The sequence below is a fragment of the Megascapheus bottae genome, chromosome 27 (genome assembly GCF_031878675.1).
Source record: "Megascapheus bottae isolate mThoBot1 chromosome 27, mThoBot2.hap1, whole genome shotgun sequence".
NCBI lineage: Eukaryota > Metazoa > Chordata > Mammalia > Rodentia > Geomyidae > Megascapheus > Megascapheus bottae.
In genome coordinates, this window is record NC_143535.1 from 1,690,005 (window position 1) to 1,713,558 (window position 23,554).

Genomic DNA, 23,554 nt, shown 5'->3' on the forward strand with positions numbered 1-23,554 from the left:
GGAAGTGGACAGCACCACTTGGTCGTGTGGGTGCTGTGGAAGCCAGGCAGTTTCTTCTCCTTTGCATGTCTGAATTCTGCTGAACTGCCTATGGAGACTTCATTTGGGTTTCAATAGAAGCTGTAGCCCTGGCCAGTTTCAGGGTCAGGAGGGAATGTGTAAGCTTAACTTCTTTGTGTTTTGGTCTGTCATGGGGCTTGACCTCTGGGCCTGGGTGCTCGGGTGCTGTTCCTGAGCTCTTCAGCTCAAGGCTACCGCCCTCCCCCTTGAGCCACAGCCCCACTTCTGGTTTTCTGGTGGTTAATTGGAGATAAGAGTCTCAAGGACTTTTTAGTTCCCAGACTGGCTTTGAATCACGATCCTCAGATCTCAGCCTCCTGAGTAACTATGATTACGGTGTGAGCCCAGATGCCTCGCTAAATTTAACTTTTGATTGAATAAACGAAGTGTATTAAGTTAGTCTATATTCTGCTTCTACTCTTGGAGGCCAAAACACCATCAGGGTGTCCAGTTCCTGGGAACTGGGTTGTCTCTGGTTCTGAGTTTCCCTCTGGCCTCCTCTAAGGCAGGAATTGAGGCCAGGGGCCGGGCTTCTACGTGCCCTACAGAACCCATCAGAGAAGGTACTTGAGCAAAGGAACAACTCTGCCAGTAAGCAGTGTGCGTTTCCTGTTCAAGAACGGGTCTGGATCCCCGATTCAACAGTGGAGAGAAGGGAGGAGTGCATGCTGTCTCCTCAAAGGACGACTAACACTCACTCTTCTCCATGGCACCCTGTCATTGGCGCCTAACATCGCTGTTGTCATGGCATTTGACCAGGAAGCAGTAACAGCCTTTCCTTTCGTGGACTGAAGGTGTTTGCTCCCCACTTCTCTGGAGATCGGCCTTAATCTTGTAACTAACCACACCTTCCACGCCATCTCCGGGAGACAGCCATGACTTAGGAAGTCCGTGTTGGGGCTGAGCCCTGCTGGGGAGGGGGCTCCATGCTGCCCTCACGGGCTCATCTCTTACTTCCAGTGTACTTAAACGAAGCCGGCTTCAACTTTGTGAGGAAATGCATCCAAGCTGTGGAGGCCAGAGGTGAGCCAATGCAGCTGGGCCCCTGCTCACGCTGGCCTCTGGAGGGTGGGGGCCGGAGATTTGGACACCTAGGACCCCTTGACCCCTAACCTGGCGTGGGGGCAGTTCTCTCCCCTGCCACGTGGAGGGTCTTGGAGGCAGCACCACCCCGGATGTGTGTGTGCCAAGGCCACAAAACCGCCCAGGTGGCTCTCAGACGCCTTGTAGACGCCCGTCCGAGCCACTCCCCCGGTACTGCAGCCGCACGTCCCTGTCCTGTCCCCATCTTGCACCCCCTGCAGCCGCACGTCCCCATCCTGTCCCTGTCCCCGCCGCCTCCCCCGCGCTGCACCCCCCATCCCGGATGCTCTTGTGATCCCCCCATCAGGCATCACCATCCTGGGCCTGTACCGGATCGGCGGTGTGAACTCCAAAGTCCAGAAACTTATGAGCACCACCTTCTGTGAGTCCCAGCCCCCGCTCGGCTCCACCCTCCCCCTCGTGGTCGGGAGCACACCGGACGGCTTTCCCTCTGTACATGTCAGATTCATACTCCATCTTAGCTCAGTGTGTTCACCGGGCTGGGCCGGTCACCCGTCTCTGGAGATTTCTGAGGATTGAATATTTCCATCCATGCAGAACCCTGAAAATCAAGGCAGGTGCACGCCAAGCATTCTGCCGTGTTGGCAGTTGACACAGTTTGTGGTGGGGCAGGCTGCTTGCCAGCTTCACCGGCCCCCGGCCCTGAGCTCCCTCTGGGGCATCCTAAGAAATGGCTGCCCCTCCCTTAGACCCGCTCTTGCTGGCAGTCGTGTCCCCTTGGCAGCCCTGTTTTGAATTACCCGGCTTACATATTTAATTTTATTCTTTCCAGCTCCAAAATCCCCTCCAGATATTGACATTGATGTTGAACTGTGGGACAATAAGACAATAACGAGTGGGCTGAAAAACTACCTCAGGTGATTTCCCAGAGCGGGCCGGCTGGGGGGACGGGTGGGGCGGTGCCCAGCCCCAGTCCACTCACTCCACATTCTGGAACTTAAGCCTCCTTTAATTTTTCAATAGTACCTAAAAAGGCAGTGAGGCCTCGTGAATCCTGAGTCGGTGGTTTCGGGAGAGGGCGGTGCTGGAGTTGGCACTCAGGGCCGAGCGACTGGGGCCGCACTGGCCGCTTTGCCCCTCTCCCAGCCATTTCACGCTGGCGATTGTGAGCTCACACCTCACACCTCTGTGGAGTGTGGTCTGCCCGGCACGGACGCCTGCAGCCTCTCGGACGGCTGGCGTGCCCGTCGGGGCCCAGCCTGGCCTCCGCCCGCCCAGTGGCTCTCTACAGCTGCAGGGTCACAGGAATAAGCCACGCGCACCCAGCTTCTGATTTGTGTTTTGCTTCATTGTAAGCCTGTTAGGATATTTTATGTGTTTTTAAACAAAGTAGAATCCATTTTTTCTAAATTGTTGTCCCCATATCTGAGACTGGCTTTGATCCTGAAGGAAGCCATCTTCTAGCCTCTCTTGTTAAGACAAACCTAGCCAGCCGTGCCGAGGGGCCACAGGGTCTTTGAAGTCTGCGTTTAGGACTGGAGCCGCCCTTTATCGTCCACTCGTGCATCGCTCTGCCCTGTGACCCGTGGCTGCTCACTGACCACAGAGAATCTCGGTTCCTACAAAGGCACCGGAGCTTGGCTGGGAAGGCGCCTGGCTGTGAGCACACGGTCTTCCATCTCTTCCACAGGTGCCTGGCCGAGCCACTGATGACGTACAAGCTACACAAGGACTTCATCCTGGCTGTCAGTGAGTACCGTGGGCCGGCACACCACCGTGGGGTGGGCTGCGGAACACGTGGAAGCCACGTGCTGGCACGGATGCCTCCACGTGTAGCCTTGTTGTCCCTGTGACCTCGGCAGTGTGGCTTCTAAGCCAGCGCAGATTGTAGAAGGAACGACTTTGTCACTTAGTAAGACAGAGCCTGGTGAAAACACGACTGCCACTTGACAGTCTGGTGCGATGAGAAAGAAGTGTGAAAAACATGAATTCCATTTGCTGTCGCGACTAATCACGTAGCTTCTTAGGGGGCACAGCAGACTCCAGCCTCCTTTTATGAGCCCAAGGGGAAGCTGGAGTGCATAAGTCTCCTCCCTGCCACCAAAAAAAAAAGACACAGCATAAACAACCTAGCTGGATTTTGTCTGTTTGATTTCATTTTCCACCTCTTAGCCCAGATCCTTTTGACAGAGATTTTGTTTAATAACAAGTGGGATTTTTTTTCCATACATGCTTGTTCTTCAGTTGTTTCTATGCAAATGACAACTGTAGGGTTCATTGCAATGGTACTTAGAATATGCTAGCTAGATTGTTTGGTGAAAGTTAGTTGTTCACTCTGGGGGGGTTTTGTTGTTTTTTAATCCATCTCAGTGAAAAAGAAGCTATTCAAAGACTGGGAAGTAGCTCAGATTTCCTTGGCAGAAATGGGCTCAGAACCTGGGTCCCTGAGCCTGGGTCCCAGAACTCCAAGTTGGGAAGTGACAGTTTTTCTTTTCTTCCTGGGTTTGCTGTTGCATTTCCGTCTCCTCTTCCTCTCCTTTCGAGTTAGGTTTTCTCAGGGAACATTTGGTTACCCCAGCCCTAGTTTCACGGGACCAGAACTTCTCCATATGCAGCAGAGCTCTGGTGTCCTGGAGAGTGGAGACAGCCCCTCTGTGAAGTGACACTTTGTAGGCCACGTGTGGGGTGTGGGCTTGGTTAGCACACCGGCCCTCAAACCCTGAGCATCTGCAACCTTTCTCCCCACAGAGTCAGACGATCAGAACTACAGGGTGGAAGCCGTGCACGCCTTGGTGCACAAACTGCCCGAGAAGAACAGAGACATGCTAGACATCCTAATCAAGCACCTGGTCAAGTAAGGCCCTCGCCCGCGGCCTCGTATCCCGGCTCTGTCCCGCCTTAGGTGTGGCTGGTGGTTTTGTAAAATGGAACGCTGTGGTACTTGGCAGTCTGAAATTCATCTCGGGGTGTGTGTGCAAACCTCTACCTGCTTCTGTTGCATGACTAGACGTGTTCTTTGTGACTGGTCAGCCAGTGATAGCAGTAGGAAATCGGTGAGGAACGGTGGTTTCTTGATGTGTGTCAGAAGCGTGGTGTTTCTTGTGAGCCAGGAGCGGCCCCCCGGTTTAGTGTGGAGGAACTGTTACATTCACAGCGCCTCAGTGCCTCCTGCTTTGGAATTTTCTCTCACTTTGCTCACTTGTGGCTGTGGAGTGCAGCGGGTGATGTCATTCATTTGGGCAGAGATGTGACCTTGTCCTGTGCATGTGGGGGGGGGGCATGCGCGCATGTGAGTGTGTGCACACTCATTGCTTCCTCACACACCACCTTCCAGCTGGCTAACTGGTGTCAAGTAAAGATAAAAAGTCAGCGATTAGACTGAGATGTTCATGTGAGGTCCAGTCTCGATGAAACCAGTGAACTCAGGGCTGGGTTGGTTGGAGATTGAGTCCCAGACACCAGGTCTCGGCCCCTGCATGGCTGGGATGGCAGGCAGGAACCACCGGTGCCCGGTGTTTTCAAGGCAGCCATGGTGGCAGCTTCCCCGGTCTCGTTGCTTCCGTAGTGCATGTCCAGCCTGGAGCGGCTGTCAGGGAAGTTTTAGAAGAACAGGAGGCCAAGTCCCCCTCTGTTGAGCACCGATGTATTTGGTGAGCTCAGGGAAACCCTTGACTTACATCTGGGAGATGGGAGGTGAGAGACATCTCTCTTCCTAATTCACGTGACCTCAGGGGCGTCTAGAGCGTTCTACGTGTGTGGTAAGCGTAGCTGGCTTGCTGGGCTGCGTCAGTGCAGGAGAGTAGAAGCTCAGTCACGTTCTGGAGTCCACGGATAACGGCATCCACGCCATCCTAACTCTCCAGCCTGCAGGAAGTCGGCCCCGCGGAAGTGCCGCAGTGAAGGCTTCCCGGAGCTCGGCGCCCGCTCCGGAAGCAGAGCTTTTCCCTTAGGAACCTGAGCGGCCGTGGGCAGCCTCGTGCAGGCGGGTGCTGGTGGAGAGGCCGTCCACCGAGGCCATGGCTGTCCTTCCTCTGCAGAGTGTCGCTGCACAGCCAGCAGAACCTCATGACCGTCTCCAACCTGGGCGTCATCTTCGGCCCCACGCTGATGAGGGCGCAGGAGGAGACGGTGGCAGCCATGATGAGCATCAAGTTCCAGAACATCGTGGTGGAGATCCTCATCGAGCACTACGAGAAGGTGGGCCTGGCCCCGGCAGCGCCGCTCCACACGGAGGCTGCCGCCCGCTCTGCGCGTGAACGCGTGCGCGCGCCCCAGGCTCGGCAGTGCCTGTCCCTTCCCGAGAGCCCTTGTGGCCCTCGTGGAGTTTCCGGTGCTCCTCGGAATCCTCAGGCAGCCCACTCCTGCTCCTTCTCCATCGGTCACCGCTGACGCGTCCTTCTCCAGTGTTTGTGCAGTCGGTTTTCACTCCTCCACGAGCTGCTCCTCACCCGCTCGTTGTGGCCCACCGCAGCAGGCCCAGCCGTCCTGGACACAGGGGGGTTGCGGTGTGTGGCCAGCCTGGACAAAGGCTGAGAAATTAGCTGGAGAGAACAAGAGAGGATAGGAGGGGGCAGGAGAAGACAGGAGAGGAGAGACGGGAGGGGACAGTGAGGAGAGACGGGAGGGGACAGTGAGGAGAGACGGGAGGGGTCAGTGAGGAGAGACGGGAGGTGGCAAGGCAGAACAGCCATGAGGCCTTCTTCAGGTGGGGAGAGGAGATGGCTCCCGCCTCTTCCCTCAGCTTGCGCCTTCCTCCCCTGCTGAGCAGGGCTTTGTCCTCCCCCAATTCTGGATCTTATGAGCCAGGTTCTTAAAGCTATTGGGCCTATTGACTTGCGCTGGCTGGGACATTAGAAGCAATGGAAAAGAAAGCCTGAGGGAGGAAGAGTCCTGTTACTCAAGGGTTCTGTGTGTGTGCGCACACGCATGGCGTGTAGTGATGGTGGGCATGTGCACGAGTATGTATGCATTGATGTGCATGTGCATGGGGTGAGCAGTGTGGCATATGGGCTGTGTGTGCAGGGTGTGCACATGGTATGTGTGCATGTCTGTGTGTGTGCGTGTGTGCTGTGTATACACACACGTGAGTATGCATGTCCACTGTGGGGTGTGGAGTGTGGTGTATGTGCACACACACGTGAGTATGCATGTCCACTGTGTGTCTGTGTGGGGTGTGGAGTGTGGTGTGTGTGCACACACACATGAGTATGCATGTCCACCGTGTGTCTGTGTGGGATGTGGTGTGTGTGCACACACATGTGAGTATGCATGTCCACTGTGTGGGGTGTGGGGTGTGTGCACACACGTGAGTATGCATGTCCACCGTGTGTCTGTGTGGGGTGTGGGGTGTGCACACACGTGAGTATGCATATCCACCGTGTGTCTGTGTGGGGTGTGCACACACGTGAGTATGCATGTCCACTGTGGGCTGTGGGGTGTGGTGTATATGCACACACACGTGAGTATGCATGTCCACTGTGTGTCTGTGTGGGGTGTGGTGTGTGGTGTGTGTACACACACATATGAGTATGCATGTCCACTGTGTGGGGTGTGGGGTGTGGTATGTGGTGTGTGTGCACACACGTGAGTATGCATGTCCACTGTGGGGTGTGGAGTGTGGTGTATGTGCACACACACGTGAGTATGCATGTCCACTGTGTGTCTGTGTGGGGTGTGGAGTGTGGTGTGTGTGCACACACACATGAGTATGCATGTCCACCGTGTGTCTGTGTGGGATGTGGTGTGTGTGCACACACATGTGAGTATGCATGTCCACTGTGTGCCTGTGTGGGGTGTGATATGTGGTGTGTGTGCACACACATGAGTATGCATGTCCACTGTGTGCCTGTGTGGGGTGTGATATGTGGTGTGTGTGCACACACATGAGTATGCATGTCCACTGTGTGGGGTGTGGGGTATGGGGTGTGGGGTGTGCACACACGTGAGTATGCATGTCCACTGTGTACCTGTGTGGGGTGTGGTATGTGGTGTGTGTGCACACACACATGAGTATGCATGTCCACTGTGTAGGGTGTGGGGTGTGTGCTGTGCATGCGTGTGGCATGTGTTGAGTGTGGGTGGTACACACCCCCCACACACTGTGTGGCATCGTCATCCCGTGTTGCCCTCTCTGCCCTGCTCTCCCTGCAGATCTTCCACTCAGCCCCGGCCCCAGCCTGCCGCTCCCCGAGCCCCAGGCCCCGGACCCCAGCCTGCTTCTCCCCCGGTCCCAGGCCCGTGTTGCCCTCTCTCAGCCCATCCTGCTCTCCCTGCAGATTTTCCACTCGGCCCCGGACCCCAACGTGCCCCTCCCCCAGCCCCAGTCCCGCTCCGGATCCCGCCGGGCCCGCGCCATCTGCCTGTCCACCGGTCCTCGGAAGCCCCGGGGCCGGTACACCCCGTGCCTGGCCGAGCCTGACAGTAAGTGCCCTGCTGCACCCCTGCACACCTCGCCCTCACCCACAGCAGCCGGGGGCAGGAAGGTCTCCCACCCACGCTCCTCCCGTGGCAATGCCAGAGGTTCTCCAGACAGCAAACCCACTGCTGCTGCCATGGGAGAAGATGGATTCCCGCCGTGTGGTGTAGCGGGGGCAGGCGGCAGGTTTCCTCCTGTTGTCCAAGGGGCTTGAGGAAAACAAGAGAAAGCCGTGTCCTTGCCTGCTTGCTCTCACACTGCTCTGGAAGCCTGGTGTGGAAGGGTCTGGAAGAAAGGAAGGAAAATCCCCACCATGCATTCTCACACAGCCCCAAGGTGGGGCAGCTGGAGCCGGGCTGTACCCCACACCACGGTCGCCTGGCCCCCCTCAGTGTTCCCCTGCAGTCCAGACGTAATAGAGAGCGATCTCGTGGTGTTGGTGCCGGGGTATCGGACGCCCTGCTGCAGTTCTGGTATCCTTGCGCTATTGTTTCAAGAGCATCTGGAAAGTAAGCTTAGCTTCACCGCCGCCCCTTGCCTGGCGCCCGGCGCCCGAGAGTTGAGGGCGCCTCAGGCCCTGGGCTGGAAAAGGAGAGGAGGCACAGGCCTCTCTGCTGCCCCACCGTCTCCTGCAGTGTCCCCAAACGACCCTCACCCCTGGCTTCCAAGCCCCGCTTCACAGAGCACTTTCCCCTTGGCTTGAGTACTGCCTGGAGCCGGCAGCCAGGTTAGAGATGGGCACAGCGTCTTCCTCGAGTGACAGGAAACCAGTTCGCAGGGGTCACGGGCATATTTGTAGGTGTCCCCCAGTTCCGAGGACAGCCTTCACCCCGCGTCTCCCCTCCCCTGAGGGGCCAGGGGTGGAGACAGGCTGTGGCGGCCACCGTTGCTCTGTCTCTGTCCCCTGCCCGCTCAGGTGACTCGTACAGCAGCAGTCCCGACAGCACACCGATGGGCAGCATCGAGTCCCTCTCCTCCCACTCCTCCGAACAGAACAGCACCAGCAAGCCTGCCCCCTGCGCGCCCCGGGAGAAGCCCAGTGGGGCCCCCTGGACCGCCAGCCCATCGTCCTCCGGTGGGCAGAAGAGCCTGGCTCTCTGGACCACCAGCCCAGAGTCCAGCTCCCGAGAAGACGCCACCAAAACGGACGCCGAGTCGGACAGCCAGAGCGTGGCCTCGGCCGCCAGCCCCGGGGACGGCTCCCCACCCACGGACCCCATCAAGAAGAGCCCCTACGGGCTCCCGGGGCTTCGGAGAACCCCGGCCTCCTCTCTCAGGTCCATCTCTGCGGCCGAGGGTAAGCAGAGCCGGCCCTGGGGGTGTGCAGTCTCCGTGCCGGTGACTCCGCGGCGAGGGTCCACAGGGGAAGCCCGTGCTGCTGGCCTGCTTGGCTCCTGGCTCTGTCAAGCCAAGGCGCACGCATGCACGCACTCCCTGCCCGAGGCCCTCTGTCTCCATGCGGCAGTGTCCTTGTCACCACGGTCCATTTGCATGGCTGTGGACGTTTTGTGAACGGTTCCTTCTGAGCTGCTCTCCCACAATGTGACCACTGTTCTCTCGTCCCTTCTCATGGGCTTTCTCCTCAGGAAACAAGAGCTACAGCGGATCCGTCCAGAGCTTAACTTCTCTAGGGTCCAAGGAGTCGCCCAAAGCCTCACCGAACCCAGAACTGCCCCCCAAAATGTTCAGGAGGCCAAGGCCAGACACCCCATCCAGCAATGGCTATCAGAGGCCCGGCTCCGTGTAAGTGAGGATGAGTTTGTGTCGCCTGCGTCCCCCCGCGGCGCAGAGGCCCGGGTGCCGGATCTGCATGTGTTCGGGTCAGCGTCTCACAGGGCAGGAAATGCATTCGAGCACAAGGCCACTGGTGTCCGCCCATGTCATGCTGACTCTGCCCCGGCATCGCCCACTGGGAGCAGAGTGGGGAGAAAATGTTCCTTCCGCTGCTTCCTCATTTTGAAGCAGAGAGGAGAGGGAGGGGTGAGGTCCTTGCGGGAGGCAGCTGCAGCCCCTCCAACTCCCCCTCCAGGGAAGTTGAGGCCCTGGGGGAGGGGGAAGAGGGAGGAATGGGGGAGATGTCCCAGCTCAGCTTTCTGTTTGGTTTGAATGCTTACCTTGAATTTCACGCCAAGTGAGATGCTTTTCTGGTTGACTTTTTTTAAATTAAGATACTTTCCCTGAATGTTGAAATCCGTAGATAATACTGCGTCGTTGTGAGAGACCGTATGTAAATGCGTGTAAACGACTTTTCAGGGTGGCAGCAAAGGCGCAGCTGTTTGAGAACGCCGGTTCAGCGAAGGTGGCGTCCTCGGGCAGGTGAGTGCGCAGCAGTTTTCCGCCTGCCTGAGAGGGGTGGCGACTCTGGGCCTTGGGTGGCAGCTGGTCAGCTGCGTCTGCTGGCCCCTCGGGGGGAGGGACTGTCCAGCTGTCATGGCCACAGGCCTGCACCCGCCCTGGTTTGAGTTACGGTTTTCCAGTGTTCAGGCTTTCTTCTGTGGAGGGGGAGTCTTCGGAACGTTATGTGGGTTTTTCCGGAACAGTCCTCAGGGACACCCATTCTTGACGGTGACCATAGTACAGTCGAGCTAGCCGATTTCCCCAGGCCAGCACCCATGTTCCCTGACCCAGCCAGCCCTCGTGGTGCCTTTACTCCTTCCGTTCCCCCCCGCCGCTGTCCCCTTCCTGGCCCTTCTCCTGGCCCACGGTAGGCCTTCGCTTTGCATTGGAATAAGAGTGTCACGAACGTGGACGTCTTCTAGTATTTGCTTTCTAGAGGAGGCAGTGGAATGTTGGTTGTCGAAATGGCATGAGAGAATCTGAAGAATAAACCTTGAGGTTTTCCCGCTGTTCTTCCTTTGGATGCACTGGAGCAGTTTTGAGCTCAGACCATCTGGCTAATTCAGGCCATGAATTCAGTGGAGGGATCGGGGATAACTGAGGAATGCTGTGTGTTTCTTCCAGAATTTGTGCTGGCCTTGTCAAGTCTGTCACGCTTTATTAAGCACACAGGACAGTGCATGTGCTGTTGATTAGAAGCAGCGGTGGCCTTGGGACTCGAGCAGGGCACAGAGCCTTAAGCATGTGGGGCTGGCACCTGGTCAGTCACTTGTTAGAGCTCCACAGAGTCATGGCGTTAACATCTGACCAAGGGGATGGCGTCTCACTGGTCCCACCTGCAGTCTCCTCCTCGCACAGCATCTTTGCCGTCTCCCTTTCTCATCTTCCTCTTCATCCTGGTCCTTTCTGTCAGGGTGCAGTGAACCAGAGCCCTGGCATGACAGAGCAGGCAGCAGCTTCTCTAAGCGTTAACCCCCCGCCCCGCTCCGTCTGGCTCCACTAGATGGCGCCCTTCCATCTCTACATCCTGTTCTCACTCCCTGAGTCTCCAGAGACGGGGGATGGATTCCCAGGCTCGGCACCACACACACACACACACACACACACACACACACACACACACACATTACACACACAGCCCACACACACACACGCACACACACACATTACACACATAGCCCACACACACGCACGCGCACACACACACACACACACACACACAGCCCACACACGCACACATACACATTACACACACAGCCCACACACATGCACACACACACACACACACACACACACACATACCTGGAAACCAGAAACTGAAGCCTGCTAGCCCCGCCATAACCCGTGCACCTCCTGTGTCATACTCAGGCCTGGGATGGTTTGTGTAGGGAAGATGGCCAGAAGAAAAGGTGCATGTTTTCCTGAATATCTTCAGTCGGGTTGGTTGAATCTGTTGATGAGGACGGGGGGCTGGCAGGACTGTAATAAGAAAGGCATCTTCCCAGAGATTTAAGAAAATAAGCTGGCAACCATGTAGATTGGAAAGCTGGCCTATAATCATCTTAGATGCATTTTCCTGCTGGAACAGTCGCAATAGTCTCGACTACCTTTTAAGAGGAAAATGAGCCCCTACATTCTGCGGTCAGGGTTCCAGTTCTCCTGTCAACTGAGTCACAGTGCTGTGGCCTGGGTCACGGGTTCTCACAAGCTGCACAGCAGAACGGGACTGAGCGCCAGGCCAGGTGGCCCTCTGAGGACTCCTTACACGTCCTGGACGCCCGTGTGATGAGCGTGCAGACCGGGCTGGGTGGCTGTGTGGCTGTGTGCTGTCTTGCCTGCTAAGGACCTGCTAGTCAAGCTGGAGTCAGCCAGGGTTTGTGGAAGACAGTCCTAGATCTATAAGAAGAACATGTGGCGAATGCAAAGCAAACACAGCCATTGAGGAGCCTGGCTGAGAGCGGACCTGGACCTGTGGGTGCTTCACTGTGTGTGTGTGTGTGTGTGTGTGTGTGTGTGTGTGTGTGTGTGTGCGTGCGTGCGTGTGTGTGTGTGCGTGCGTGCGTGTGTGTGTGTGTGTGTGTGTGTCTGTGTGTGCGCATGCACGCGAGCTCTCCTGTAGCCACGTTCGTAGTCGCGGCCCGGTACAGAGTGGCGATGGTGTCCGGTCTGTGTCTAGGTCTGAGGATGACTGTTTGATCTTGCTTGTTGGTGTGCAGGTTGTGGATCTGTGCCTGCCTGCCCTCCCTCCACCTGACCCCTCTCCACGCCTGGGGTTATTAAAATGGCCCCAGGGAAACTTTCTTATGTCTCTGACGTTCTCGATCAGATTGGCAGGCCTCTGCCCTGTCTTCACCCGTCCTGGTGGGGTCCTGTGGCTGGGTGTAGGCAGAGCCAGGATTGACTGCCAGCCGATCATTTTCCTGATGAGGATGAGAGAAATGGCTCTTAGCACTGCGTTATTATCTTGTTCTTCCACGCAGCCAGCAGCAAGCTTTTCAAAACCCTTTTCAAAGAGGTATTGGAGTCTTCTGAAGAGAGACATGATCGCTGGCAGGTCATTTTCACCTGCTCTTCAGTCTGCACAGCGGGCAGAGAGGAGGCATTAGCCCCTGAGAGGAAGCTCAGAGGCACAGCGGGCTACATTCAACCCCCCAGACTCTGCCCAGCAGGCCCCCCGCCCCCCGCAACTCTGTCAGGTCACCGGGACCAGTAGTGAAAACTCAGGACAGCATGGCCTGCCTGGACATATCCAGCTGCTGTGTGTGTGTGTGTGTGTGTGTGTGTGTGTGTGTGTGTGTGTGTGTGTGTGTCGCGCCAGTCTGTGGTGACACTCGCTTTGTGTCTTCGCTCTTCCCCGCCCAGCTGGGAAATACTACGACCAGGAGGATGTTTTCTACCCAAAATGGTAAAGAACTCAGTTGTGTGGAGTGGTACAAGCTTTGTTACGGACAACTCCAGAAGTTGTTTGGTTGTAGGTTGCTTCATCATGAGTCTCAGTGACTCCAAGAACTATGGCATTGTTATTGGAGGAAGCTGGTGAGGATGGAAAATTTGGATCTTTGAAAAATATTTTACCTATTTTGAAAGAAATCGTTAAACCAAATGGCTGTGCCTGGCTAGATGAGAGGAAAAAACCATTCTCCATTACACTTCCCGTGGTTGGGTGCATGGAGGCCGTCAGGCCCTCTCCGACACCTGCTCCCCTGTTCCCCTGCCCCCCTTCTCCCCTGCTCCCCTGCTCCCCGGCTCCCCTGCTCCCCTACTCCCCTGCTCCCCTGCTCCCCTGCTCCCCGGCTCCCCGGCTCCCCTGCTCCCCTGCTCCCCTGCTCCCCTGCCCCCCTGCTCCCCTGCCCCCCTGCTCCCCGGCTCCCCGGCTCCCCGGCTCCCCAGCACACGGCAGGTCAGCCCCCTTCCCTGCTGTCCATTGTGCTTCTCTGGCACACCCTAGGCCCCTGGTCACTGCCAGGCCAGCTGCCCAGATCTGAACAGAGTGGCTCAGCGCCCTGGAAGCGCATCGGCTTACGTCTGTGGACCCAGCTCCTTGGGAGGCAGAGACCAGGCGGCTCGTAGTTCAAGGCCAGCCAAAGAAGCTCGGTGTGGGTGTTTAGGAAGTGTAGGCAGGAAGGCCCCTTGTTCACTACTGGCCAGGCAGCACCTCAAAACCCTGTGCTTCCTTCATAGACTGTTGCCTGCCAGCTATCCAGTGACCACCGAGTGTCCGTTAAGAAGAGATGGGAGTGTGAGCGTGCGTGTGCATGCGTGTGGGCCGGGTTGTGTATAGGAATCCTTTTGCTCTTCCAGGCAAGCCAAAGCCATGTACTCCTGTAAGGCCGAGCACAGCCACGAGCTCTCCTTCCCCCAGGGGGCGCTATTCTCCAACGGTGAGTACCGGGCCACGCGGGGGGGGGGGGGGGCGCCTCTCACCTGTGTGGGGGGAAGGTAAATACCCAGCACAGCACACACTGGGTGGCCAGAGGTGGCTGTCCGCGTGCACATGCCAGGCCACGCTCCACACCGCTGTCGGCAGGGTGTGCTCACTAACACCTCTCCCACCCCCTCTTTTGCCAGTGTACCCCTCTGTGGAGCCCGGGTGGTTGAAAGCCACGTATGAAGGCAAGACAGGACTGGTCCCTGAGAACTACGTCGTCTTCCTCTAGCGCTGCCGCATGCCCGCGCGGGCACGGCCGCTTCTTCATGGTATCCATGGTAACGAGTAATACGCGCGATGATTTTCTGTGACACAGACAGGGGACCAGCCTCGGAGAGCAAACAGTCGATTTCCACAGATTCATCACCAGCAGACTGTGGAGCTCCCTGTTAATGGAAACAGGGAAAACCAAGCATATGGTTAGATCAGAGCCGTTCTTTTATGGCTTGTTCTTGTGTGTGTTTAATATCTTGCTTTTTGGTTTTTTGTAATAAGTGATTCCCTATGATGTCTCTTCGTGGCAGTTGTAGACTCTCAGATACTGCGCTAACGTTCGTCGTTCTGCCCCCTAAAATGTGGAAGCCAGAACCCCACTGCGTGGATTTTGAGCTTTGAACTTCCCCGCCTGGTAGTTTCTGAGGGACCTTGGAATCATGACGTTAAAGAATAATTTAAATTGTTCATCTATTATCTGTCTGTGAAGAAATACCCTGCTTTTATGTGTGATGGTTTTGCTGGCCCTGAACATTTCAAGGTTGCCTTCGTGGGCTTCCCCGGTAGGCAGTGGCAGTCTCGGCACGTGGCATGGGTGAAGTCTGAGGAGAGCCTCGTGGTCGCACTCTGAAAGCCGGCGGCCCAGTTCCTCAGCTCCCCGGGACAAGAGCCAGGACCGGCGGGCCAAGGCCTGGTCCTCAGTCGTTCTGTGCGCAGCTAGATTTGCTGATGCCCTCCTCCAGAGGCTGCGTGAGTCCCTCTTCCCAGCTTTGGGATTTCATGCGGTCTCACGCGCACACAGACTTGAGAACGAGTCCTCTGCGCCAGTCTTTGGCTAGTCACGCGATGCTGGCATCGCAAGCATGGACGCGGAGCTGGGGGCTGGCGGTCCCCGAGTCCCCAGGAAGCATCCAGGTATTCAGATGCCACCACTGCCGGCTTGGGAGACACCGTCTACTGATGGGCCGTGTGAAGGAAAGCCGGGCCTTCGGAAAACAGGAAAAGGCTCACTGAAAGTGCAGGACTCTCGTAGTTCAATATTCTACGGCGCGGGAAATTGTGTCGTCCTCTTTTCCGGAGTGGAACAAACACGATTATCTCTGGGCCGTTCAGGTTTTGCCTTTCCTAAGAATTTCACAGAGTTTCTCTTGCTCCTCATTCGTGTGGACCTTGGGTGACTGCTCATCGCAGCCCTTTCCTGTATGATTCTGTCAGTCACCCTAATATATTATTTCTGTGAATCTCTGTGTGTGTCCTGGCCTTGTGTTCCCCACGGCTTTCTCCAGAGCTTTCTCTCCTCCCGACACTCGGGTATCTGTTGTGTCACCCTCCTATAGTGTGCCTGCAAGCGCAGATCGTTCTACCTAAACGATCTCCAGATGGAGCACACACACAGCTGAGAGTGCTTACCACTTTAAATTGGTAGTGGATCAGGATGAGCAAGTCAAGTTTAATAGGGACATACATGTGCAGGAGGGAATGAATGAATGAATGAATGAATGCACGACATTGGAATATGTGAAGGAAAATGTGGTGGTGTTACGCCTTAGGAAGGTGCCGGGAAGTTCTGGTCCAAGTCTGTCCTTTCCCTTCCTGTTGTGATCAGTGTCTGGGCCCTGTGCTGGGGCCCTGTGGGGACTGTGGCCCAGGCGCTGGTGGGTCTTGTCCTAGAGTACTGCTGTCCCTCGCTGCCCTCTGCTGGACTCAAGGCGGTCCTCGCAGCCCCCGCTCTGCATTGCCTGGCATCCAGCTGGACGAGGAGACTCTGAGGCGGCCTGCTTCTCTTTCTAGAACTCTCTGTTCTCCAGAGGTTTGGAGTCACTGGTTACCTGCTGCCGCGCGAGGAATCTCAGCTTTCTTTTGATTCAGCCAAGGCCAGAGAGGCCCGGGCTCCGGGCTCCATGTGAAACACAGCCTGGCCAGCACGCTGCGCCTGCACCCTCCCCGGCCCTGAGCGGTGCATGTGTCCCCTTCCTGAAACAAGCCCCCCCCCCACGCAGCTGATGCCTGGCCCCTGGCTTGAGGTTGTAACGTCGGAGATGTGTCAACTCCTCCTCCTCCTCCTCCTCCTCCTCCTCCTCTTCCTCCTCCTCCCCCTCCTCCTCCTCCTCCTCACTGGTCACCTGAGGCCAGCGTTGGCCAGCTGTGGCCACTCCTTGCAGGGGCTGGCGCCCTCCCCCTATGCAGATTTTCCAGAGTATGTATGTGCACGGAGACAATCAAGGTGTTTTCTTTAAAACACGCCAACAGTTATTTATGTGACGATGCAGTGCTGGTCACTGGGAGAGAATCACAGCGAAACCTGTGGTGACGCCGCCATCAAGGACACCTGCATGTGGGTGGGTTCAGGCCTCCATGTTCACACCTGGAATGCACACACATGCGCCCAGACCTCAGCGCCTGATGATGTCCTTGGCAGCGGCTCTTGGAGAGATGGCAGAGAGAAAGAAATGTCACTTACTTCCCCTAATCCCAAGTTCCCTTGTAGGGCTTTCCATATTGTGCCTTGTCTTCTACAAATGCACGGCATGGCCAAGGAAAGAACGTTCTCTGTCTAGACGGTGCGTCTGTCTTCAGCGGGCTCCGTCCTCGCGGGCTGGCCAGGCAGGCATTGCACTCAGGGCACAGACAGTGGGTGGAAGTCCTGCCCTCCACAGACGGCGGCCCCCGCCTGAGGACGCCCCGCCTGAACACGCGGCCCGGAGGCGGTTTCCAGTTAGACTGGCTTTTGTTTTCGATTTGGGAATATTTGCAGAGATGTGAGATTGCGCGTCCACACGCACATATTCCAAAATACCATGGGAGAAGAGGCACGTTGAATAGGAAAGTAATTCCTGCCTCATCCGCTTGACCCATGAGGTCGCCTGCCGCTAATTTTATGCCATGTTTTGGGAGAGAATCATTTCCTGCATGAAGTGGAGGTTGGCTGTGTGAACCCCCGCGTGTATGGCCTCGTGTACTCAGAGCGGTGTGGACGGGCGGCGGGAGGCGCTCTGTCTGCGGGCGTGGAAGCCGTGGAGCCCCAGAGTGAGCTCTGTCCCGAAGACGGCGCAGCAGCTGATTCCGTTCAGCCTCCTGTAGACCTCACCCAGCCACTGCGCCCCGGGAAAGATGGCACGCAGAAGCCTGACTCCCACCCAGAAGTTCTCTTCTCTCTTTAAGTTACCCCTGACAGCAGAAACCGTCCTGATGTCCTCTCCCCTCGGCTTCTCTGTCCCCTCTTAAAGGTGACATCCCTGGCCTCTCTGATGAGTCTGTCTCCAGCCCGGCTGGTGTGGATTCACCAACTTAATCCCGGGTACTTATCCTCCAGTCTCGGTCCCCGACCCCGCATGGCGGTGGGGTGGGGCCCAGCGGGTCCCTCTCCTCATCAGTTCAGAGACAAGGCCAGGACCCTCGGCCTCCATACCTGGGTGCTTGGTGGGGAAGTGGAAGTTCTGGCGAGCAGGGACCATTTTCATCCCTTCAGGTGCAACACCCCCACACCCCGCCATGGCAAGGTGGATGGAGAGACCTAAGTATTGGTGGGGTGGGAGCAGAGGTATCAGGAGGACCCCGTCACATGACTGGGCATCTCCAGGCTTGCCTAGGCTTGGAGCAGTCCCTGGGGCCATCCCTGGCTGTCCCTGGCTGTCCATGGCTTTTGCTTCCAACCTGGCTGAAGGCCAGAATCCCCGGAGTCCTGGAACTCTGAGCCGAGACATTTACACATAGGGAGCTTGGCAGGAGATTCGGAATCTTATTGAAGTACATTAGAATTCAAGGTACCACAGTTCATATGAGCTTCGCAGCCACTAACATGCCAGATCAATAAATATGAAAATGATTGCCACTAAGTTATCATATGGGACGTTTTGTTTATTTTGTAGTGTTTTTGTGTCTACCTGTTCTGCGTGTGTGTGTGTGTGTGTGTGTGTGTGTGTGTGTTTGCCAACATGGGGAAAGTCCACGTGATTCATAATGTATACTGCTATGTTATCTTTAATGTATGTCTACCCTGTGTTATGAATGACTTTAAAAATAAACTATATGGGCATATTTTAATTTTGTTTTCTAGCTTCTGTTGTGGTGGGGTGTCTGCGTACTGCTTGCAGCCCTGGTGGCTGCATTTTCTGGAGCCATGCTCTGGTCTATGGTGGTACAGGCGTGGAAATCCAGGCTCTCGGCATTCTGCGTGTGGCTTGAGGGCTGAGGTGGGGCGAGGGGGTCCTGCACCCAGGACCACATGGGACCCCCAGCCTGTGGGCCTCTCCTCTCCTCACTAGCCCCCAGGGTGCCCACCCCTGACTCTCCTGGAGTGCACAGGACCGTGGTGTGTGCCGCAGTCATGCTGAGCTGCCTGGCTCTGGCACACGTGTAATGGCATCCCAGCTCTGCAACAGCTTCTGCTGTATTGGGTATTTTGTTATTATTGCTATCATCATCATCATCCTCATTATAAACACAACGTCTGAGAAGGCTCTAGATGAAGGCTGAGCCCCTTTCGTATCCACTGCACACTGCTCGCTCCTGTGTGCCCAGTGCCGCGGGGTGTACCGCGGTGGGGGAGGTGATTCAGGCAGGAGCTGTGGAAGTTAGTGACTTCGGCTCCTTGGTTCCTGTTTTCTTTCTTGCGGAGGTTTCCAGTCAACACAGAAGCAGAGTGATTTCCTGCCTGGCCACGCACCTGGCCCGCCCGCGCTGGCTCTCATCTCTCTGTCAGTGCCCTGGTGACATCTCCTGAACCCCTTCTGGAGAATCGGAGACGGTGATGGTCTCCCCAGACCCTCACGTTATTCACTGTTCTCCCCAAAGATTGCAATGCCTGCAAAAATGTTTTTCTGTGTCCAACTCTGTTGTCCAAGTTGTTGGGAGGGAATTTTCTAGCCTTCTCGTAGGAATCAGGCTGTGTTCTTATGATAAAGACTTACCAATAGGGTCTGCAAGCCCCGCCGTGTGCACCTCGGATTCTTCCTGCTCACACCTCGCCCCCCTCCTGAATGCCTGCCTACATGTTGCCAGCATGCACTTAACTTGTGTGGAACACTCTTCTCTTCCTGCCCGTGGTGATGCCAGCCTTGTTGTGTGCTAGCAGAGCCCTTGGGCTCCTTCAGATCAGCTCTGACGTCTGCGGTGGTGTCTGTCGGTCTGCTTTCCAAGATGGCCTTGCCCAGGCTCTGGTAGTTGCCCATACATCCTCGGCCGTCGCAGCAGCGCAGTTCCTGCCTGCATTCGCCCTGCGCGGGTGTCGACAGGGAACTCGGCCCCGGTGTTCCTTCTCTCTCATCTACCAAGAGCTATGGCCTCGCACAGGCTCCGACAGAAACTATAGAGCTTTTCCCTGAACCACGCAGCCTAGAGTTAGGGAACGCTGTTCTTGGAGGCGTGTGAGCGGGCACAAGTGGCTCTGCTTGGGGCAGGGGGCAGTTCTGCTCCTCACGGGAAGGTGGTATCACAGTGAAGAATCCTTCTTCTGTGACTGTTGCTCAGTTATAGAGAGAAAACACTGGTTACTATTTAGAAGAGTCCTCACAAAATACAGAAGACTTTTATGTTCCTCTATTTGGTTTGTTTTTTTTCAGAGATCAGTGGAAAAAAAAAACTCTGTTCTTCTTTTCATTTGCTCTCTTTTTTTAAATCTCTGGGTGGTTTTTTTCTGTCATTATGCGCATCTCAGAAAAATTAAAATACACAGAATAGTAAGGTAAAAAGGAGATACTATTAAACGAAAGTCATTAATTTTCAGGGCTGTCATGTGAACCCCTTTTTTCTTGGCTGCATAAAGTACTAGACTTTAACTCTGAAGACAATTCTGGGCAGAATTTCGCCTTACTTTTGAGCAGCAGGGCTGCACTCCTGGTTTAACCAGCACAGTACGTTTCTGTTCATTCTCTTTCCTCCTCATTGTGATTCATAAAGCCTTTAGAATAGAAGTTCATGCTGTTCGCTACAGCCTCAGATCTGTAGTTAAGAACGTCATTTAGGAGCCAGGAGCATGGCCTAGTGGTAGAGTGTTTGCCTAGCATGCATGAAGCCTAGGGTTCGAGTCCTCGGTACCACATACATAGAAATAAGCTGGAAGTGGTGCTGAGGCTCAAGTGGTAGAGCTCTAGCCTTGAGAAAGTCCAAGGACAGTGCTCAGGCCCTGAGCTCAAGCCCAGGACTGACCAAAAAAAAAAACAAACCCAATACAAAACAAAAAAAACAACAAAAAAGAACAGAGAATGTCATTTAGGAAAGGTATGATAGGATCCATTTTTTATTTTGCTATAAAAAATGAAATTTTGAATGTACCAAGATAAGCTGCCCCAAATTGTCAAATCAACTTCTAATTTGCATATCTTAAGAATAAAACAAGAAGACAACATCTACCATTTAAAAGAAACATCCTGGTACATAGATATTTTAAAACGCAATTTTCTGGGGGAAGAAAAATATTTTCAGTGGCAGAAAGCTTGAAGCATGGCTGCAAATGTCACAGGTAAGTCAGCACCTCTGGGGCTGAGCTTTCCATATAAATGACGCAAGAAAAACATATTTACATGGGCTTCATTTAAAATACTTTGGCAAGTTGGCTACATCTGGAGTTGATCTATAAAGAACAATTTCAAAGACAATACAAACAAGCTACAGAGCTTGTCCGGAAAACTATTTATGGTGCTATTTAAACATGTGTCTCTCCCTGGCTAAATATGGACAAGGCAGTGCTGTCTACTGCACAGTGAGCTGGGCCAGGCGTTTTCTTGTAGTTATGGGCAGACCGTCCATACGTTCTCAGCTGCCTAACTCACCTTCCTCCAGAGTCCGTTGTCTGTTAAAGCTTTGAGGCAGCTGAGCAGGAACGTGGCCCCCTGGTCTCCATGAGCAGTGAGAAAGCAAACAAACCTGTGCTTGACACTCAGGTCAGCGTGACACACACAGCCACAAGAGCCAGTAAATCCAAACGAGGTTGACATGCTGGGACGCCTCCAGCTGTTCTGCAAGTTTCCAAGCTCCACAGCTGCGAGAAGCATGGCCAGGCCCGGCCTGGTGCCCAGATCCTGCCTCAGTGCTGTCCTCTCCCATGGGGCGGGGGTGGGGGGACCTGCTGGTTTCCCACCCCTTGCAGCAACCAAGCAAGTGTAGCTACACTGCCACTGGTTTCACCTACACCAGTGTCCTGCAAGTCCTCGCATCTCCAGGAGTAGAGCAGAGAAGACTCTGAGGGACTCGGCTCTTGGCGAGTTAGGGAAGCCCTCCTGCGTGGTGAGCCTGCTCTCAAGCCCACCATCTGCTGCCTCAGTCGCCCTCTTACAAGTTTGGAGTGCTTCTTTATGGCTAAGAGGTTTTGAGGGTGTTTGGCGTGAAAAGCTTCATGTTCTGTCTTGAAATCTGCTGTGTGAAGGGCTGATAAGAAAGGACTTCTACTCTGAAGTTACTGTTTTAATCCAGAGTAGTGAGAACGGGATGACGCAAGGATGAGATGTCATTGTCTTCGTGGGAGGGCGCTTTGCTGGGGTGCGAAGGGCCCAGGGCCTTGACTTTGTCTCTCATCCGCACTCATTCCTCATGCAGCACAATCCACCCTTCCCGATGGCATAGGATTCCCCTGGGCAGCTGATTATAGGAGTCTTTAAAAATTCTTTTATTAGGACAACATTCGTGGGCCAAAAAAGATAATTCACACCTTCTTAAATAAACAAAGGTACACATCAATAGAATGCAAATGAATTACTGGTATTTGACTAAAGACTTGTTTAATATTAATTTTAAAATAGTATCTCTGTGCTGCATCTCATTTATGTCAGTACAATTATATGCAAATAATCAAATGTCATGAATGAAAATTCACATACTCAACAAATATTGTCAATATTTATCAAACATTGAGCACAGTAACTGACTCGGCTCTAAATCATCAGAAAGCTTATGTTTCCTTGTTCACAGTAGGTACTTAGTAACTGCTAAGCAGAAACAAGCAAGGAATGTTTTTACATTGAGGTTTGCAATACAAAACAACGCCAGAAGATTTTAGTACAAGAATTACATTTTTGGAACTTTTTCATATGGACAGAAATGATACTCCCCGAATCAGCTTTACAATTTGGAACAGAAAACAAAATACTGTCCTTAATATACAAAACATGTATTTCCCATGTGTCAGTCACTGAAAAGGGAGAGCCAAAACATAGGAAAGAAGATAGAAAATTTTAGGGCTGGGATGTAGCTCAGTGAAGCGATTCCTAGCAAGTGTGACATCCTGGGTTCAATCCCCAATACGAAGAACAAACACAGTTTAAAAAAAAAAGGGGGGGCTGGGAGTTTGGCCTAGTGGTAATGTGCTTGCCTAGCTTACACAAAGATCCAGGTTTGATTCCTCAGTACCACATACATAGAAAAAGCCGGACGTGGTGCTGTGGCTCAAGTGGTAGAGCTCTGGCCTTGAGAAAACCCAAGGACAGTGCTCAGGCCCTAAGTTCAAGCCCAGGACTGGCAAAAAGAGAGAGCGAGAGGGGAGGGAGGGAGAGAGAGAGGGGGGGAGAGAGGGAGAGAGAGAGGGAGAGAGAGAGAAGAGTTATTTTAAAGTGGTGAAGAGAAATGAAGATGGAGCTAAGGAGAATGAGAGCTAAGCCTGGGGAAAGCAACTGAGTCTCAAGCACAGTTACTCAGCCAAGGAAGGCCTGCAGGCATGACGTAGCTCTGCAGTCCCAGCAAGGAGTACACTACTGTCCAAGTGTCAGTCAACAAACACAGTGTCCATGGCCTCTGGAGTTCCAGACCCCTGCAGTGGACGGAAGCTGCAGCAACAGGTGCTGTAACTCGGGTGCACTCGGCAGTAGGCGACCGCTCTGGGAAGAAGCCACCGGAAGACACAGAAGGCTACAGAAGTGACACACAAGGAGCCTTGAGGGCTGCAGGGCATGTGGAATTAGTATTGGCTGGATAGGAGTGTATTAAGTTGCATCAATTAAAATGCAGTTTTGCGGGATGGAGCCAGGATAGGGTTTTATTTTTTAAGATGACGATGTATATTTTTTTAAGGTCACTCAATAAACAGGTAGCAGGGAGGCTAGTGATGGAAAGCCGGCTTCTCGGGGGGGGGGGGGGGGGGGAAATGCACACTTTGATTCTCCAGGAAGGGGGAGGGGCAGTGGCTCTGAAGAGCCCTGACCAGGCAAGGGCACCGTGCAAGCAGTGCCTCCCAGGACAGCACCGCCCGGGGCGTCAGGAGGGCTGGGTTCCGCCCATGAGACCCGCAATGCGTCTCAAGGGCCTCTGGGCCAGCGCCATAACCCAAACCAGCAACGTGCCCACTGCCTTGTGCACGCATTTCCATCCGAGTCTTAGAAGCCTTACAGGAGCACGTTCTTTGTAGTACACCTCGTCGATCCTTTTTTGTATTGAAGAACATGTTTTTAAAAGCTATGGTGACATAGTGATCAGCTTTTAATCAGAAGAAGCCACTGCAGCACGTTTGGAACACGCTCTTAGATCACAGCCCCCCAAAAAGCTCAAGTATCTGTGAGCTGAAAGAAATGGGTAATTCAACATGCACTAAGAAATCAGACACTTGCATGGAGATTTATTTCCCCACATTT

The 23,554-nt window shown here is 54.5% G+C and overlaps 1 protein-coding gene across 2 annotated transcripts in view; it reads left to right on the top strand.

The window, feature by feature from the left end:
- Positions 1–15,238, top strand: part of Arhgap42 (Rho GTPase activating protein 42) — an 88,640-nt gene extending 73,402 nt beyond the window's left edge. The window contains exons 13-24 of one of the 2 annotated variants that reach the window (XM_090319233.1): positions 1,021–1,083; positions 1,451–1,525; positions 1,937–2,021; positions 2,795–2,853; positions 3,853–3,958; positions 5,142–5,301; positions 7,380–7,524; positions 8,436–8,816; positions 9,106–9,262; positions 9,773–9,835; positions 13,658–13,737; positions 13,925–15,238. In XM_090319233.1, coding sequence (XP_090175359.1) covers positions 1,021–1,083; positions 1,451–1,525; positions 1,937–2,021; positions 2,795–2,853; positions 3,853–3,958; positions 5,142–5,301; positions 7,380–7,524; positions 8,436–8,816; positions 9,106–9,262; positions 9,773–9,835; positions 13,658–13,737; positions 13,925–14,013 — 1,463 coding nt within the window. In that variant the 3' untranslated portion in view covers positions 14,014–15,238. The other variant, XM_090319234.1, reaches the window with a different exon arrangement.
- Positions 15,239–23,554: the final 8,316 nt, after the last annotated feature.